Here is a 21,232-nt window from a genome sequence, read left to right as displayed (position 1 = left end):
GAATCAGCCATAACACTCAGCTCCTGAGATGAAAGTCCTAATCACCTTTCTGCTTTAACGTCTCTCCTAATGGATTGCCTTTTAATGGAGTATGATTATAAACATATGCACTTCTGCAGCGTCAGCCAGAGTCCTTGTTGCTCTTCTAGTATGGGTGACTATTCTCTCCCGTTGTATCACAGTTGGGTATTTCAAACTACCAGTGTACCATGTTTTGGTAGGGGACACATTTTTTAAAGTCATTTACTTCTGTTGCTTGCTTGCTTGCTTGCTTACTGTACCAGCTGTGTGAAACATGTACATTCAGAGCTGGCCTACTTCTCTGAAACAGGGTACATTAATCAAGTAGCTATGTGCTTCATGGTTTCAAAACACCCTGTGTAAAATATCGACTAACCTTTATATCTTAGTCCAGTCTTATTTGATTTCCTTTTTTTTTAATTTTTATTATTATTAAGATTTTCTTTCTCAGCTGATTAGTATCTAGTATTGGGCTCAAGTATCAGAATGTTCAGAATGCATTTTTGAAACATCCTCTGTGCAAAAGAGCATTCATGATTTGGCTAGAACATACCGTACCCAATACATTAAAGTGAGGTGTGACTAAATGTCAAGGTAATATGAGCAGGTCCAGTACTGAAGTTTTGTACTTTTTAAAGTACTAATCCCCCTTTGGTTCTGCTCAGCAAGAAAATACACTAAGGCTCTCGTGCATATTTATTTATTTATTTTTAATGCAAGACATGTTAATAAAATCTCTTTGCATAACATGATTTATTGAATTCATCTCCATGATAGAAGATGCCCCATTTTTCTATTACATGTAAACTGCAATTTCATAACTAAGAGTTAAGAATTAAGAGATACACCTCTATACGCGGTGGTGGCAGCGGATGGTACATTTGAAGTTTATTCTTTATCTTCTTCTTTTATTAGAGTCACTTGAATGCTTTATCTGCAGAGAAGGGGAGGGGAGAGCCCGCGATGCTTTGCTGAACTTCTGTGACTGCAAGAGCCTGCTGGCCCATCACAAGTGTCTTCTTGCGTGGATACGAAAGGTACAAGCTGTTAAAACAAAAGAAGATATTAGGAGTGATTTTGCTGCATTTTGTCAGCAGCACATAACTGAACCCCCATCCTTATTGATAGATTGATAGAGTACTACATTACTATGAATACTATGATTTATCAATATCCTACCAACAGCACATTTTCATATTCCACTGTTAAATCCATTCTGTGGTGTGTGTTATCTATTGGCTTTGCGATTACTTAAACAGTTAATGTTAGCAAATGATATTTTGCTTACCTGTACTAAATAGGATGCATTGTTTCAGCAATGTTGAGTTTAAATAAACATTTCTGATTGGTAGTTTTTGATTGTGTCGCTAGATCTTAGCAGCTAAGAAAAGATTTAACTGTATTGTATGCTAAAGTTTTGCCATTTTGGCTATGCTGTAATTGCTGTTTGAGGGTCTGTGGCAATGTGCCCCGCCCCTGTGTGCATTTGTGTGTTGTATGTTGCGTGTTGCGTGTGTAAATGTTGGTGTATAGTCATTGGTACACGGGATATAAACGGGTCTGTGTTTCATGTGTGAGTTAAAATTGTATAATTATATTTAGGCACGGGATTACTTCACGTGCATTTAAAGTATTTAATAATATGTGGGCACGGGGTTGCACAGAATTAATTCACGTGCTGGGATTCAAGTGAATAATTAATTAGTAATTGAATCCCAGCACAACAGTATATATAGATGCACGTTTCTTTCACTCTGGGTTGGGTGTTCGGTGAGTGGAGAACGGGAGAGAGAGAAGGAGAAAGTAAAGTAAAGTAAAGTAAATTAAATTGATAGTTGTTTTCACTCACCGTGTTTGTTCGTTTGTCTGTTCACTGTTTAGTACGTTTTGTTTGTCTCTTTATTTTGGCGTAAGTGCCGTGTCCTGTGTTTTGTGTTAAAACCTTTTATTTTCTGTGCTGTTTATTAAATGCTGAGCGAAACCATTCGCTCAGCTCCACCAAACCACACCTCTCTGTCATTTTATTTCCTGGCTCTGGTCTGACGCCACCCACTCCGGCCATCTTTGTGACAGGGTCCCAGTGTAAGATCAGTAGTCACTTTGCATAGGATATAAGTAGCAGAGATAACAGCCAAACAGGTCCTTTTATCTCTGATGTCTTAAATGCAAAGTGAAGTTTCCCTATGAGTGAGAGGTCCAGCCACACTGGATTAATTTTGCTGCCATGAAAGGCAAAGGCTGTGTGTTATCAAGCCTTTTTTTTTTAGTGCATTTCCATATACCATGCATACACGCTCTGGGTTATTACCTTTGAAATATTTCTCAAGGAATATATTTAGATGTTACTGGATCTCTTAAGAAGAGACTTTTTGTGTAGCAGAGTGATTTCTATAAGTACCAGACAACCAATCACCCCCCCCAAACCCCCTCCCACCCCCCCCCCCCCCCCCTCGTGCAAAGGAATCAGCAGCTGACCTGTCACTTGGGCTTGATACCCATCTTCAGTGCAGGTCATGCGTGTACATCTAAAGTGCTTCTTAACCACATTTTATGAAGCCAGAAATGTAATCCAATAACAATTTTACTTGTAAGTGCTTCTGGGCTGCCACCAGGGAGCAATTCCAAGTGTTGTACTACCCTTAAAAGCAGTTTAAACAAAAAAAGACACACATCCATTATCTAATTTTGTTGTAAATATACTACGAAATAAATAACAGTGCTGGAGTTGTTTTGATACATCAGCACCATTGCTAAATAACTTGAATTTCTAAGTAAGTTTTTTTAATACACAAGGGCTGATGTAAGGATAGGCACAGTGCAAACAATTGCGGCTACAAAATCCAAATTACCAAGCAGGCCAGGCAATTATTTTGCACTGCGACCTATGTAAGCTGCAATTGTGACAGTGAGGGTCGCAATGAGCGCTGCCTGTGCATCGGGCTATTTAGATCCACACTTACAGCCCAGAGGTGAGGTGAGTTGGGAGTTCAGAGAGCAGTAGGTGCTGTATGAGATTTGTGGAGCATGAAAATCAAACCAAACAAAAAAATATGTCAGAGGAAGAGCAGGAAAGTCCTCTTGGCGCACAGAAAAGAAAAGAAAAGTTTTCTGAAGAGGAGCTGAGAGTCCTTATGGCAGAGGCCACTCAGCATGAAATTGAGTTATTTTGAAAAGCCTCAGCCAACATCATTATGCTACCAAGAGGCCATATGGTCCTCTATAGTGGAGAAAGTCAATGCTGTTAGTGTTACCAGGAGGACAGACAACCAGGTGATGAAAAGGTGAAATTCAGCTGTTAGGTCTAGCATCACCTGCGGAGTGAGATGATAATGCCTTATCACCGCATCCTCCAGCATCTCAAACAAAGTGACCCTGGGTTTGAATATGCGGGGTGTTCTCCGCCTTGCCCTTCTCCTCTGAACGTGTTCCTGCCTGTCCTCAACAAGAGCCAAGCGTCGCCGCATCAGGAAGTGTACCACAGCAGCCATCCTGAGGCCAATGACAGGTCTCTGAAGGTGTGTGGTTTTATACGGCTTAATTACTCGCTTCTACAAGGGTTTGAACATTGGAAGAGGAGGTGCAAAGTTTTTGGAGGTCCAGCAATTGCACAAATGCAAGGCAAAATCCTTACCTCATTTATAATATTTGCGCCAGCTTAGTATTCCAGATCCCTGCCCAATTCCATGCTCTTTTCTTCATTTGAATACATTTCAATATCATTTAAATGGATCAATGATGGCAAAGTGCTAATTTGTTAGAAAACCATTCTTTACATACGGCACATTTTTTTTCTAAACACGGTTTGCGCGTGTAAAAAGCAGATTCTGGCACGTATCCTTACATCAGCACGGCACTATTTCAGGCAATAGCTAAATGTTATATCATAAGTAGTGGGGTGATGTGGGCTTGAATCTGATATGTAGACAGAGGATGGACCTTTGCAGATCACCTGACATATTGGAGCTGAACCCAATGCATTGTGAGATGTAATCTCTGCAAGACAGTTGTTGAATGTTTAGCCAGCTTTCAGTGGTGTCCAATGTCCACTAGAAGTGGAGACTTCTATTACTTATATGTTTCAATAGGCTGGCCATTGTAATGTCCATTTAAATTAGAGCTTGCTGGATTCAAATGGTGACACTATTTGTATCCTACATGTGTCTGTCTTGAAATATTGTGCTTAGGATACAGTTCAAGACAAAAGAAAAGTACACTAATATTCAGGAGGATGTTTTTTAATTCTGTATTCTATGCATATTGTGTTCATTTGGAATGCAATTGATTTTGTGTCTTTTCGATTTCAATTTCAAAAAAGAATTTCCATCTAAAGAACACCAACCTCAAAACACACACACCCACCGAAACAAACTCCCATACTGTACATCACTAATTAAATTGCCTTTATTACTTCAGTAGAGTTAGTCCTTTGTGTTTTGTATGTTTTATTTCAAGTTATCTGAATAATACATTTACTGTATATTATACAACATCTACACATCTCTTGAGTTAGGTAACACATTAAAGATGCAGGTTTGCACCAGCTTTACATATGCATTACATTATCAAGACGCTAGTACGGTATAGCTGTATAACTTTATACAGAGGGGAAACAATTATTAATTGTAATATGTGTGTGTGTTTGATTGTTACAGTTGATACAGTACAATATATACACTGCGGTCTATTGATCTATACAGTGGTGGTTCTAAATAGTGTCGTTCCTTAAACAAGCCACATTTAAACATGTATAGTACCAATAAAAAAAATGTAGTGTGTGTTATCTATTGGCTTTGTGATTACTTAAATAGTTAATGTTAGCACATTCTATATATGTTGAGTTTAAACAAACATTTCTAATTGGTAGCTTTGGATTGTGTCCCTAGATCTTACTCTGGTGCAGTTAAGAAAAGATAAAAAATATCTTAACTAATGTATTTTTCTTCTTATGAAATAAATAGCACCACTGTGGCCTCAATAGAGCTCTCTGAATCATGTCAATAACATTTGCCTTTACTTGATCAATAAAAATGTGGTATTGGAGGCTGGGGGACACATTCATAGTTGCAATTATTTGGCGGATCTAAACACTGCTGTTCTTCAAATCTCTAAATAGGACCATCCCTGGTGTTTTACATATTTTTGCTGACAGAAATGCACTAAAGGGACTCACATGCACTGTTAGATGTTTTTTGTCTTCATAACCACATTTGTATGAATCTCTTGGCGGTATTTAGTATTTAGTTCCCCCACTGTTTAGATCAATGGAATAGGCTCCCATTGAGTTTTGCTTTGTTTTACTTCATAATTAATTACTGTGGTGATGTTGTTCTCTTAGGGCCCTGGAACTGAAGACAGACCGAGATGCAGAGTGTGCACAGCTGAGGTAAGACTGGGGAATCAGAGTGTTCCCTTCCTAGCAGCTCAGTCTCATGCTGCTGAATCAAGTCAAAGAGATTGACAGTGCTGGGTACTTGAGTCCTGTACGTATTTAGAGGCCAGGGACCACCCTCTGCTGGGGTGAGGAGGTATATCATTCTCCATGTTGGTTTAGTCTGGTGACTCTTTTTTTTATAAACTCATAGGTTCTTTGTTCAGCAGCAACTACACAGGTATCACACAACAGGGTTCAAATATCCAACATTTTATAAATAAGAGTTCTAATACGTGGTTATCAAAAATCCTTTTGTAACAGTATATATTTACGTTATCTGCTTCAGTTTTCAACACGATTTGAGTGTTAAAGTACTGCAGCCCATTTCCATGGACTAAGCCATGCACGACAAGAGGCAATTGCATCTTGGAAACAATTCATGATTCACTAAAAAAGAACCAAAGTTGCAGATTCCCACAGTCGTTTTGCTTTTCCCCTCACACAGTACTGTCCAAAAGCAGGGTTCTGAAGTTCAAAGACAGTTCTAGAAGGAAAACCCTATTTTTTTTTTTTTTTTTTTTGGTTTGAAAATCAGGCCCCATGCAAATTCATTACAGTATCTGTGAGTTTGGCCATTTCTGTGCAGTGCAAACGAAATTATTATTATTATTATTATTATTATTATTATTTATTTCTTAGCAGACGCCCTTATCCAGGGCGACTTACAACTGTTACAAGATATCACATTATTTTTACATACAATTACCCATTTATACAGTTGGGTTTTTACTGGAGCAATCTAGGTAAAGTACCTTGCTTAAGGGTACAGCAGCAGTGTCCCCTACCAGGGATTGAACCCACGACCCTCCGGTCAAGAGTTCAGAGCCCTAACCACTACTCCACACTGCTGCCCTATTTAACATCTGGTTGGACTAGAATGGAGAGGATCAACTTTGGTTAACCCTGACTTACAACAACAGGAAAAAAAAGGTTTATTGTTCACGCATTTTTTTTTAGATTTCAAAGTAACCTTGTTGGTAAAGCAATATAAGCTGGGTTGATACCTTATTAATGTACCAAAGCATCCTGCTGATTGAAACGTTCTGACACACCAGAATATTTGGCACTTGGTGCTCTTCCCATAATGTTACATTTCTTATTCATTTCATGAATCCAAATGTGTGATGCTTTGGAGGCGCATTCCAAATGCAAATTCTGTGTTGATGCTTCGCCAGTTTTGTGTGCTCGTTCATTCGCGAGAAAAGGTTACATATCAATGGAATGTCACAAAAAGTTAGTTTTACAAGCAAGTTCTCCCCCAGCTTAGCCAGCTACATCCAAAGCAGAACTTTTTTATATAATTCCTTTTTTGCGGCAGTACGGCATTCTGGTTTATACCCAACCTTCTTTGTTGCTGTTCTTGGTTATGTTCGATATGTCACTGTTTCAGGACCACAATGCAATATGTTTTGAAAACCCACTGCCTTTGCTAGTTATGGTATGGTCTGCTACTAGATGTGCTAATGTTTCTTCTGGGGTAATACACTTGTGTTATGGTGTCCCGATGGTATTTTTCAAACTTTTCTATAATGGTTCCTCATAGAAACATCTTAGGAGAGATGGGATTGGTGGAATAATGGTTCCAGCTTCATCTCTCCATTGCATTTAGTAATGATTTTTGTATTTTATTTTCAATAGATTGATAATGAAAAGTAGTGGATTGGTAGCACAAGCAGTCACAATGTAACTAGTCTCCATTGTCAATCCTTTCCCTTGATAGATGCCCAGTGCCAATTGTGTTGAAACGTGTAATTTTTTTTTTTCACATAGACTGCAACCCAGGCCTACAGAGGTCAAAATAATTTTTTTGTATTTTCAAAATATGTTTAATCAACTACGAGTAGGTACTTCACTTTGGTACGTTTGGGAAGGCACTTGATTTCCAGTGCTTCTTGAGAGAGGCTTTTCCTGTTCGGCCACCTGACTCAGGTACGATAATGTAAGTTAAAGCCTTTTAAAAGTGAGTTATTTTCTACTTTTGTTATAGTGAAGCCTCCGTGGTGGGGGGTGGGGAATAACGCTGCAAAATTGAGGAAAACAAACAAACAAACAAATCAGTGGGAGGATGTGGTTTGGCTTTAAAGTTAGCTGGGGACACTGTTGAAATGTTGCAAAGAGATTTTTGTTTAAATGTAAAAACTCCCCAAACACACCACTGTGCCCCTTTTTCTTTCATTCAGTCCCATGGAATGAAATATTTATATACAACCTTCAATTTCAAAGACACCCCACTGAGCTTCAAAACATGCAGGTAATAGTATGGTTACTTTGCTAGAAAAGTTTTGGGCTGTTTTGTTTTCTCATTGATGTAGTCCATACTTGATGCATTTGCTTTCTTTATTAATATTATGCTTTTGTGTAATGTATGTTTAATGGCTTTACACTGTTTAAATGCTTTACACTGTTAAATGCATGAATAATTTGTAGCTCTGTTTGATCTCTATCTACTGCAGACTGTTCTTGATTAAAATATAATAATACATATATAAATTAAGAGCGTTTAGCCATTGCGGTTTAAGTTAATGCATTTTCCATTTTATCCAATGCCCTTGCTATTTCAGTTGTGGTATTTGATGATTTTTATTTTATTTTTTTGCATCTAGGTCTCAAATGTGGGACATTATGTATGAATTATGCTAATTTGTTAGGGCAATGAATGCATTAAATTAATTAGCAAATTGTCCTCAAAGCAATAATTACCAGTGTAGGTGTGTCACAAGCAATCATGTTAAAATGTGCCAGTTAATTATTAAGATTTTGTTCCAAAGGCCCTAGATTTGACATTTAACATCAGAGTAGCCAAGAAAAAAAAATCTAAAAGTTGTGTCTGTATGAAAAGCACAGTTCTTGTTGATTTGTTCATCAGTGAACCAGGATTTTGTATGTTGACAGCTCACATTCCAACCTAATTACTGTAAACTGCACTGCCTGGTGCACATTTCATCTGGAGTATGTAATTACAAGGAAAGAAAGACCAATATAAAATGAATCACCTTACTTTCGCATTGATTACAATTGTGAAAACTAGCAAATGGTATCCTTATCAAATCTAATAACCTGAGCACCTCCCATGGTGCAGACAACAATAGCAATCGGTGGAGACTGTCAGCTCCTGTCAGGGTCTGAGCCCCTTCAGTGCTTCCTTGTCCACTTACTAGATACAAGGCGACAGGAAAAAAAGCTTCTGTGACAAAGAGTGGATTCCTCCTTTTGAAATAACAGCTGTTCACAGATGAAGACCAGCAAAAGGGCATTAGAAACCATCAGTGCAGGTTCTTCTGTAAAGGCTGTCCGTGCATATTCACAGTGAATTACTACCTGCCTGAGGACGCTAAAAATGAGGAAAGGACCCGGAAGAAATGGAACTTGGATAACATCTTTTGCAATGTCTCCAAAAGGCTTTATTTTAATAATGAAGACCTACGGTTGTAACGTCACTTTTTTGTTTGGTATTAAAGCTGAAAGGATCAAATACATTTCTGGACTTTGTCTGAGAGAGTGCGGTCAACTTTTATTTTGTATGTGTTTTAACTGTTGAAATATATATTTAAGTAAGCAATTTAAAAACTGATATAAAAAGGTAACCCCACTCCCTACTTAGGGAGTATCACCTTGTCATTCATGTGATTGAAATGTGTTTAAAGACACTTTAAAGACTTTAACATGCTGCAATTTCCAGGTTGTCTAACTTTATTTATTTTTAAAATAATTTATAAATCGGTTACTGAATAATTAACTTTTGTTAACATCTATATTAATAAGCAATTTGTTAAGAATTAAAAAACTAAAAAGAACCCATAAAATGAGCCACTTAACCACTGACATGGTGGCTGGAAAACCAGAAGCAAACATCTACAGTACATGTTTTTTGAAATGTGTGCGAGTAAGCCAGGGCAGTAATCACTCAGTCAGCCAGGAACGATAGCTAGTCTACCCTATACTGTCTAGAAAAAAAAAAGAATGCTCCTGCAATATTATATTTGCTAATTTAAATAATAAATGGTATGTTCAATCCCTACTCTGGACTGGAACCTCTTAACCTCTGAAATTGTCTGTTGACAATACTGCTAGTGTGTAAGAAGACAGAAGTACAGTGCATGCCGCCACCGTTCATCTGTACAACACTGTAGATGCACTAGGGCTTTTAGATGTGTTTCTTGCTGAATGCTTCTCATCTAGTATCTCAGAAACGTCTGGCGGCTAAGGGGTTAAGGAGTGTGCTATTTTCTAAGCTACCTGATCAGCACCTTTTGGCTCAGGGTTATCACCACTGCTTTATTTCACTATTTGAGCACTTGGATTTAGCATTCCCTTGTCTTTCAAGTGCCTTCTTAAAGACGCAGTCTTAAAAAAAAACCCCGTCATTCATTGCTTGATTTGAAAGGAAAAGCAGCTTATCCTTTTGATTTTAATGAATGCAGCTGCCATCAGTTCACTAAAAGCATGGCCTTCTGCACGTGCATGTTTCATATGGAGCTGAGCTCAGCCTTGACAAAACTAAGGAGCGTTCGTATAGTACAGGACATGAAAGAGACATCTTTCTTCCTACTGGGGTGCAAGTCATTTGGTTATAAAACGGTGATGGCTGAAGTTATTGGGGTCTATTCGATTGATCGTAACAGTGGCAGATCTAAGTACAGTTAGTTTAAATATTAAACGAGGTACAAACCTGAAACTTTACTTTTAAAGACAAAAATACACTTAAGAGACTGACACACACTGTCAGTCCTCTTCTAGTGATTTAAACAATTGGTGTATTAACATTTGCCACCATTGTGTATATAGATACTGTATCTGGTGTGTGTGTATATATATTGTTTTTACTTTTTTTTTTTAAATGAAGGTTTGATACTTACTTGCTGATTTTCTCATTTGGTAACAATTTCTTAAATCTAATTTGTACAAATGTTTAAAACAATTTGTTCAGATTCTATGGGGAAGAAGTCACTCTTGCAAAAATACACATATGCATTATAAAATAGATACATAGATAAGAAACCTAACATGGTTCAGTTATACATGCAGTGAATAAAGGGGACATGGACCAAACTGCAAAATAAGTCAGAATTCAAAATCAGAATTGTCACCAGCAGTTAAAATAAAGTGGCATGAAACTGAAAATCTCATTGGTCTAGTTTGTATTGTAGAGTGTGTTTAGGAGTAAAGACACAGGGTCAGACAGAGAATAACAACCAAATCAGCTGGGTGGCCTAGTTGGCTAGGGTCAGACACAAGATTAATTTCCATCAATAGCCGGGCAGTCTTGATTGAACCATTATTCTCTGCACAGAATTGCGCTCTGGTAATTTCAATCTTTGTATTTAAGCCCAGCTTTTCCTCCCCCACACCTCAATTAATTTGTCTATATGTCCTGCTTGAGAAGGTCCTGGGGCTGATTCAATCAACCAGTTTTTAATTGGGTCTGAGGCATTCCAATTGAAACCGATGGAGAAATAATAACCACTGTGATTGGCTGACGTAATGGAGTAACTTTGGAAATGCTAGCATTAGGCATGTGTAGGATTGGGTCCACAACTTTTTAATTTCAACCTGTGTTCACATTGGTACCATGTCAGTGTAGCTGGATGACTGGCTGTGAATTGGATGTAAAATTGTAATGCCATCCCCTCCACCTCACCTTCATATTCTTTACAACGAGACACTGCGGTGGATGCTACTAAAAACTGTAATGTACAGTAGGGTGCAGTACAGAAAAGTTGCAGATGGTAAACAATTTAATTGACTGTCCAAGCAAAAGATACTTTAGAGCAACAACGTTGTGCTTAAATTGAGTTGGGGGATGACTTTAATATGATGTATATTACTTGAATGAAAATACCCCTTTAAGGTTTGGGGTAAAATTGTGATTCATGGTTAGGGTTAGTGTTAGTGTTAGGGTTAGGGTTATGTGCAGATGCTTCTGGAAGCATGCATATTCTTAGAGCATTTTGCTCTAGATGAATTGTCAGTGTGTGAAATATTTTGCTGTGTCCTGCAATCTTCGTTAAACCTGCCCACTGAAACCTGCTTTCTCTTTGTCTCTGTGGTCTAGATACACACATGCTACTACTTGAAGTTTTACTTTTATAAATTATAAATCTAAGCTAAAGAATAGAAATCATTAATAAAGGCAAAGGCATTTTCATATTCTCTGTATTCTCAGCTCTGTCTAGTACTATAATCAGCATTTAGAATCTTCAGTCATTGGACTGGTGCTATGCGAGGGTCACAGGTCAATACTTATTTTACATTTAGGGAAATGCACCAGTTGGCAGGAGTTCACTTTGCTGAAAATGAGTGGTTGAGGCTCCAATAACTGCAGGCTAGTTTATGCTCTAATAAAGTGCTGTCAAGTTGTCTCATCAGTCTCCTTAAAGAATGTGTAAATGTTATCAAGTTCAAAGTGCAGTTCCTTTTTTAATATTGTTGATAAAAAAATAGATAGAATAGAATTAAAAAGGGGACTTTTGAAATAGCTGAAAAGGGGTACATTTTGTACAGTAAAAAAAAAACACAAAAATGCACCCTGTTAAGTTACCAAAACAAATTTTTTAATTATTATTATTTTTTTACTTTCAGCTGAATAACAATTGGAATAAAAAAAAAAATCCTCACTAAAATGTGAAGTAAAAGCGCTTTGATAATCACCTTTTGTATTGTGTTTTATAGGGAGATATGTTAAGGATTATTCTGTTAGAACATAAGAACATAAAAAAGTTTACAAACGAGAGGAGGCCATTCAGCCCATCTTGCTCGTTTGGTTGTTAGTAGCTTGTTGATGATTAATGGTAAGAGTGGTCACAACTCTGGAGCACTTTTTATGTATTACTGTGCCTTTAAGACGTACAGTTTATTATCAATATGAATCATCAGTTGCAGTGTTTCTAATGAAAAAGCACATTCTAACTTATAATTCGTGTTAGTCCTGTCATGTCAAGACCAGGGTTACAGATACAAACCAAATTATTATCCTTGTTTGATAGCTCTATTAGCATATACTTCATAATAAATAACATTTTGAATGCCTTGTCACTTCTGGCTTATGCATTATGGAGGTTAAAATGACCCATAACTCATTGCAAATGTAAATTAAATGATAAAAAAAACCAAAACCTTGTCTTTACTATGCCATTACCGGTATCTAAAGAAATACAACCAGACCTTCTGTACCACATGATAAAATTATTGCATTTAATAACTTCATATTAATATAGATATAAAAAGCCCATATAAGATATAGAGAAGAGTCTGCACCTTTTTGATTGTCTCTATACTATTAACGCCTCCTGTTTGAGTAGTTTTAATGTCAGGTTGAAAGCATGGACTAATGGGAATGTACTGTACCTGTTTACATGTATCTCTACTGTCTATGCAAATAGGTGCTCTGCTTAGCTTTTTGGAAATAAATTAATAAATACAATAAAACAATGTAATGGGCTGATATTGACCAAGTTAGATATATTTAAAACACACATAAAAAAATAACCAAATAACAAAATGCCCATAATCAAATACAAAATGTATAGTCTGCATTTTTCTAGACACACCCACATCTGTCGAGAAATGTTTATGGTTTAACAAACAGTCAATATCCAGACACATTGCACCCCTTTTCCAGCCTGCTTTGACTAATTAAATACGTTTTGGTACGGTATTCAATACCTAGCGTTTGTTTTTGAAGATGGTTTGTACTGCAGTTTCCTTGTGTTTCAATATCCATTTAATTTTGCTATCCATTTTTTTAAAGGGTTGCCTTTGGACCCAGTGTTACAATAGATTATACTTGTTGTGTAGTATAGATTAGCAGTCATAATTTTACACATTACTTAAATCATCATACATCTGATCACTTGACAACACCAGTTGTGTTTCAGCAGTGTGCGTCATTCTTGCTAATCACTACATTGAAAGGTTACATATTTTATAGGAGGTTGAAAGGGAATTATTGTTTGATAAATGGCAAAGAACCCATTTATTTACACCAAAACAGCTCTTCTTGCTGTCTTAAATCACAGTTTTGTCTTAAATTTTTGGCAAATAACTTTTAAAGTCGCAGTAAATCCAAGATAAATGGTGTCGTTCATTATACGGTGATACTTTAAAAAGTTTAATACAGAAAATCTGCAGATGCTTGTCATTGTCCAAGATCAAGCAAGCTACAGCACTGATATACTGTCTGTCTGCATTGTGTAGCTATGTACATCCTGAAGGTTTTCAAAGTGGAGCAGGCCTGACTGGTTAGCAGTGTCAGATGTTTTAGCAATGTATAGCTTCACGTGGAACCCAAAAACATAGCAGAGTTTTGCTGTGGGGTGTATTATAATGAACATACCAATCCACATTAGCCATGGTTGCCACAAGCAAAATCATAATATCTCAACAAAAACTACTTAAGGTGCGTGTAATAAACTTGCATTCCTAATTTTATTAGGGATGTGCTGAGTTAAGTGCTTTGCTGGCCGATGGACAGATTTATAACATGGCTCCTGGTAAATTAGTGCTGACTGACAAGAGGACATTGTTTTACAGGATGTTATTTAAATAAAATACCTTCAGGCTGTTTCTGCAATGCTGTCACATTATCGTTAGAACAACGGAAACCTGTTTTAAGGTGGATCTTTTATTTGTTCTATTTATGTCATATAGTGAAAACAAGGACAGCATTGAAGCAACCTGGAAAACGCAGTAGTATTCACTTGGAAGAAAGAGAAACTCGGCATCCAGGAAATAAAAGGTCTTTGTTTTCTCTAGCAGCTGCCTTTGTCTTCACTTTTCTTTTTTTTTTTTGTCGTGTCGTGGATGAAACTGCTGAATTAGCTTCAAGAAACAGCACCCGGTGTCTTAGTTATAAAAATGAGATTGTTCTGAAAATACACAAAACATTCCATTCCTTCTTTTTTGTCCAAACATTCCAGACCCCTTTAAATACTAGGAAGTGCTCTTTACCAAATGCTGGTAATACAAATGCATGGATTCGTTGTTTCGATAGTTTGCTTTAGGATGATTGTTCCATTACATTCAGTTGTACTGTGTAAGCACAGTAAGTACAATTAAAAAAAGTATATTGCAAACAGTTCCCATAACTGTTTACAAGATGTGTAATCTAACTAGACTGATCCAGAATGAATACTGGATCTTCAAATGAATTCATTAAATAAAAAAATAAAAAAATGTTTTTCCTACATCTTCACAGCCAAAGATGGCTTCTAAACATGTAGCCTTATTAAATTAACTGATTTTGTTTTGGTCTGCTGCCTGCAATGACTGTGCAGGCAGCAGTTACCAATCACATTTTGGGAGCCTGCATGTATCAAATTCTTTTAAAAAATATATGCAAATGGTACAGAATACAGGCTGAAATTATGGCAATGAATATTACACGGCTTTACCATATATGATTATTACATTATTACGATGTACATAATGGAGTGCAAGAATTATGCATAGGGCAAAGCTTATCTAAATGTAATACACTGTAACAAGAAGAGAGGCTCGGTATAAGGAAAACAGGGTTAGCAGCCCTTCATGATGTACGACAGCAGTGTGCCTCATAGACGGGGGAGACTAAATATTTACACATTATATATCACCCAGTCAAAGTGCAAATGGGAGGAAAGGAGCTTGAAACATCTGAGATGGTCTTCAATGCCTCCAACTTCAACGCTTTTCAATTAGAAATCATTTTACATCAAGAGATCTATTTAATTAGATTTTTATGCTGGGTTAAATTAGGCTGGGGGTAATTACAAGCATTATTTACTATTTTAATTAAGATTATTTTATGGCAGTGTTGGAGGTTAATATCACTGCTATTTCTTCAGTTGACTGACTTTATTGTGGTGGGACTTACAATAGTGGTCTATAGGTTGAAAGCAGAGTATATCTGACTTCAAACAGAAGAAAGACACACATCATAGATATACAAATCTCCAGGTGGATTTTCTTTCACTAAATGCTTCAACGTTTTATTCATGAATGTGTCTTATTTTTTTAAATTTTTTTTACATTTGGTTTTATATCTAACTTTTTTGACAATGATTTGCATTTGTTAATCATTCTTTTTCTTTTATAGCTGCCTAATCCTAAATCTTCCCAATTCACTGCAAATTCTTATAAATCTTATCCAAGATTTCTAGTAGAGCTGTATACTGTATATTAACTCATCAGATTGTACTCAACATTTTACTCAAAATACTGTGTGGATCTCTACTGTGTAATATATATATATATATATATATAATCTGCTTGTCTGCGGAGGATCAGTTATCTTTAGTCCTATATTAATAACATCTGTTTGAATCGCTGGACCAGGGTATTTTCATAGAGTGGTGCTCTTGGTGTTATAAAACAAACTTTTCTGTATTCAGTGATTGTTTGTTTGTTGCCGTGCATGGTTACATGTATACCTACATATCGTAGGCAATTAAAATGGAGTGGAATGGAACATGTGTATGTTCTAAGGGGGTCGCTTTTGAAAAGATGTCAGATTCGCTATTAACAACCACTATATCAATCCCACTTAATTCTTTCTACCTTGACTGACATCTTTTTAATCATGTTTCTAATCTCCTGTCACCTCAGTATTGATATCTTGTTTTACTGTCATCACAGCATACAAACAGGGCCGCTGAAATATCATGATATAGGCCTTCACTTTCTGTCAACAGGAACTTGCATTTGTAAAGGTAACTGCGGCCATGCTCTATGAAATATTTACAGGGGTATCTTTTTTCAAGGTTGGTTCAGAAAGGCTGTTTAGTCTTAAGGTTTAGAACAAAGGACTAAACCCATGAGATACTGGGTTTGAAGTCCACAGTTGTTACACAAAGCAGTTCCAGCATTACTTAACCTATCTGAGGTTCAATATAATTAAACTGTTACTGTACTGACTGTGACATTCAGCCCTCTGAGTGGGAGATATATTAGGCAACATCCATCACATGCCTTCGCACTCTTCCCCCTGGAAATGTACTTCAATAACCCTACTCTATAAGGACCAACTTCTTAGGGATGCCATGCTAATTCAACCTTGGTCTCTGTAGACTGCCTGCAAAGGTGTAAAGTTGTGCTGTGGATGCTAGTAACTTGGCTGAGACCAACGGAACTCATTTCATATTGGCCCCCAACATTCGATCACCTCTGAGCTGGGGTTAAAAGGCTTACTGCAAAAGGCAACAGTCTGGGTTTTTGATCCAACCATATCAATAATTATTAATCTGAACCAATTAAACCAACCTATAAACCTTGAATTGAACAGCCCTCCAGGACAGGAGCTGCCATCCATTAGCTTACAGAATCTGGATGCCACCACAATGGGGTTTATTTTAATGATCGAAACAATGGCAGATCTTAATATCACCACCCAAAAATGTTTAAATTGCAAATCAGATCATTAAAATGATTTAGTGAAATGTCAGTGGGCAATATCTAACTTGTGACATCTCTAGTTTACAGTTACTTTATTGTAGACAAAATGTCAGTGTAATCAGATACATTTCAATGAGTGTATAGCCCAGCATATACCATATGAAACCTTGAGTTCTGTATGAGGCACACTGTTATCTACCAGCTGCATTGGGGAATGATATTCCCACCTTAACAATACATTTTTGCGGTTTCTTGTTCAATATTTGCCAAGGTACTGGATAGTTTTATTGGAAGATGACATACCAAAACATATTTCTACTCATTAGGATTGCATTAAGATTACAAGAGAGTACTGTATTAGCTACTGAGTCCCCTCAGGCGGGACTGTATACATCAGAATACAGTAATCTCACATTAGTGTGGTTTGCTCATTAGGCTTAAGAGATAGGAGATTTTATAAACACTTCCTTAGGTTATTAGGAATATTTACATACTGAGGATGATAAACTCACTTTGGCACCTGTGTAATTTGCTAATGACACATCATTTTAGCATGAACTTGCTTTGAAGGGTACTGCCGTATGGAAATTCTTTGTGATGCAGAGAGCTGCACATTGGAAACAGCATTAGCATGGCATCATGTACTGCATGCAAAACATGATACCGGTTCATAAAAAAGGTAACATACATTTAATTTGACTAAGTGGCTTACAGCCACTTGTGCCTCAAGTGGATCTAATTAGGAAAAGTTTGCTGAAAGTGTGTGCCACTGTAGCGCTCACTCAGTCAGTCTTTGAGATAAGGTGGAATCATGTCTTGGCAAAGCTCTGACTCAGTGTAACCTCAGCAGCGTGTTTGCAGTTGGAGGACTATTAGATGCTCTTGCTATGAATGCATTACATTATATGCTTTATTTTCATACACAATAATTTCTTAGGTGGACAAAAAGCTGTGAACACCAAGGGAAGAGCCTAAACAGTAAGAGAGGATCAGAGAGCCTCTGTGCATTTCTAATGATCAAACTGTTATCTTCATAGCACATGATGCAACATTTTAAACAGTTCATAATACATTCTGGAGTAAACTAGTGGGAAGAAGTTCAATAAGATGTTTTATTTGTTGCCCTCAGCAGTGTAGTATTGAGGTGTTTTATTTTTTAAATCTATTTAGCACCGCTCCAGTAAAGGATAGGTGTACTTTGCCTACTATTGGTCTTGTACTGTGTCACGTACACCAATGTGCCAACATGTGGGAGAGAGGTAAACAAATAAAATATAAAATACTAAAATAATAATAATAATTAAAAAACGTGGGGCAGTAGTAGTAAACTATTGCTAGCCGGAAGAAAAGGAGGCCAATGATATGATATGATATGCTTGCAAAACACAACCTACTCTGCTGTACTAGCAGATGTCAGAAAATTAGCAGAAGCTGACCTATTCAAAGAATACCCACATGTACCAATGAGATAATCATTGCAGCCTTGCTTTATTATTAAAATCTGTTAGGGAAAATCAGCTCCTCTCATTATACATTCTTATCTCCTTTACTTGAGCATTTGCCAGATGGCCCTCTGTATCTGTATGATACTAATGATGTAGTAAGGAAATGAAGACTTTATTAAACTTTATTTTAATAGAAAGAAAAGGAAATCAAAATACATGATCCTTGATGATCCCATCTGCAAGTCTTTAAAAGGGGAATTTTCTATCTAGCTGCTTTGAGAACTGTGAATTAAAATGTGTAGCTTAAAATAAATGTGTAGATTAAAATAAGCTTAAATACATTAATCTTCATAAGGATATATATATATATATATATATATATATATATATATATATATATATATATATATATATATATATATATATGAGAGAGAGAGAGAGAGAGAGAGAGAGAGAGAGAGAGAGAGAGAGAGAGAGAGATAACTAACTATAAATACATCTATTACAGATACTGTATATTTTGCAAAAATGTTATTGTATACTTAACTGAGAACATCATTGAGTAAGTGGATAAACATCCCTCTGCTAGGTAGACTAAACTTGTACCCATGCAAGCATTTTAACTAACTGTACAAAAGGATTCACTTCCTCGGACGAGTGCTTTTCCAAGAGCATATCCAATCACCTTGTCTCAAACACCAGCAGGAAGTTGTATTACACGTGATTTACACTTCATGAGCCAGGTGTTTTTACAGCCATACAAGATATATTAATATAGATTTTTTATAGTTGTGTTCTGTTCTTCAAGAGAAGATAACAGAAAACTGCAACAACTGAAAAGAACAGAACCTTCTACTGTAAAAAAGGATTGTGAGAGGCAGAGGCAAAAGATTAAATCGTATCACTTTTAAAATATACTGAAGCCCTATCAATGTACACACTTTATAACAATACCTTTGAATATTTAGCTCTCCACTGCCTAATTCACATTGATACTAGTACAGTAGCTCTGCTAATATGTATGGAACTAATATTAGAAATGCCCAGAGTTTAATGATGTTGAAAGCGGTAATTCTATCTCTAGGATCTAATAAAGATTCATACATATTTTTGTATTTATATTTCTTCATCAGATCGCCTTGATGGATTTACACAGCGTTATAATACACTCTCTCTGACATATATTTTTCCAAAAATCCCATTTATTGTATTCATGCTTCCACATATGGTAATTATTATATTTCATTATTAATCACCTGTGTGAGCTGATTTTAACAAATGTACAGCTGGCAGAAAGTGTAATGAGTCATGGTCTGTGCTTCCAGAACAGCCCTCTGCTTGGTGAAAATGCCCCCACTATAGCCACCATGGACAGTGTTACCCCATGACTGTCTCTGCTCCCTAAGATTGCTCCCCAGTGCTCTAACATCAAAGTGGTCTGAGCAGACTGCCCCAGGCCAGTTAATTATTTATTAAAATCACACCTGTAGTGTCAGGCTGAATAATATTTTCCTTTGTGCTTAGTAGGTTGATGTATTGAGTTTTCAAATCGAGGTTCAAAATAGGTCTGTAGTTCTTTCCGAAACACATCTGAGTTCTTCAAGACAGTTTAGCTTACTGCAGATATTGTGTACGTTATGAAAATAAATGGTAGGAGACCCCCTTAAAGGAGCGAGATAGAGGTGATCTTTTTAGCTACAGGACTGCATTCTGAATTAACAGAATTGTGTCTGACATCAGATGGTCTGGCTTTCCCATTGCCTCAATATAAAGATACATCTACGGTATTAATTCATTTGGTTGCTATAAAACACAGTGGGCTAGATTCTCAAAGCTGTTTTTTTTTCTTCAGACAGTAAAAAAAATTCACCCAATAAAGACACCGGTACCACAGTAAAAATAAACAACTCAGAAAAAGAAACACACACAAAAACACCTGGTTCCTGGAACTCCTTTGAAACTTTTAGAGGATTATAAATCACCTTGTTCTAATAGGATGCTACCTCTACTTTACCAAAAACTAGTTACAAAACAGTGCATGTAGTTTTAACCAGTGGAGACATGCACTGGTGCATTGGTATCTGATCCTTGCTATGACTTACTGTGCCCCAGGCACTACCTAGAGCTGAACAAATGGTGAAAATTCTTTAGCTAGACAGAGCTGGACGGGGATCTGGGGAACTAGGAATTTGTTAACGTTTGGCTCCAGGCGCAGGTAGTTCTACAAATTGAAATCACTTCTGTTTTTTTTTCTGCCATTTTGAAAACAGCAGATCTGTCAACAAATGTTGCCACATGCCTAACATGTTATCTCACAAGAATGTTAGACTAGAGATGCTTGTAACGTATAAAAAAGGTGACAGGTTTTTAACAGCACAATATCATTAACTTCATCAATGCAGATTGTAATTCTTTTTTTTCTTTGCCAAGCATATTGCTTTAACATGCTGTAACCATCAAAACGTTTCCTCACATAATAGAGGCCCTGGTCTTTTTACTCTTCCTGGCATTGTTTTTAGGTACTTGTCACAATTATAGGCTTGAGTGGTGTGTGTGTTGATGTCACAGACCAGGCAGTAATACACAACAAACAGAGGTACGGGGCTGAAACTGCGTGGCTGCGCGCAGTGCATTTATTTAATATATATGAAATAACAAAATACTTTTTAAATCACAAAAGAAAACAGCTCGATGGCCAAAATAAACAAACAAACAAAGGATACGAGTACCTTCAGGATGATTCAAAGTAAGTAGCATTCATTTTGTTTTCTTTACAGCTGACATGCGACACCCCTCTCTCCAACCCAGACTAACACACTCTGAGAGCGAGACCTTCTATAGCAGGTGGTCAGGAGCTAATGAGAGAATTGGCGATCATTTATCTTCTGACCACCTGCATTCCACATGTGAAGGCAGGGAGAGGAAATTAACTCTCTCCCTGCTAAATCAACACAAATAGCGGACGGCT

The 21,232-nt window shown here is 36.9% G+C and overlaps 1 protein-coding gene across 8 annotated transcripts in view; it reads left to right on the top strand.

Annotated features, from left to right (window-relative positions):
* LOC117402449 (uncharacterized) overlaps positions 1–21,232 on the top strand; it is a 170,661-nt gene that overhangs the window by 102,171 nt on the left and 47,258 nt on the right. For all 8 annotated transcript variants that reach the window (XM_059031553.1, XM_059031557.1, XM_059031554.1 and 5 more), the window contains 2 exons: positions 937–1,058; positions 5,357–5,404. In XM_059031553.1, the coding sequence (XP_058887536.1) occupies positions 937–1,058; positions 5,357–5,404 (170 nt within the window). The remainder of the gene's footprint in view (positions 1–936; positions 1,059–5,356; positions 5,405–21,232) is intronic.

This window comes from Acipenser ruthenus, chromosome 10 (genome assembly GCF_902713425.1).
Source record: "Acipenser ruthenus chromosome 10, fAciRut3.2 maternal haplotype, whole genome shotgun sequence".
Classification (NCBI taxonomy): Eukaryota; Metazoa; Chordata; class Actinopteri; order Acipenseriformes; family Acipenseridae; genus Acipenser; species Acipenser ruthenus.
This window is presented reverse-complemented; position numbering and strand designations above follow the sequence as displayed.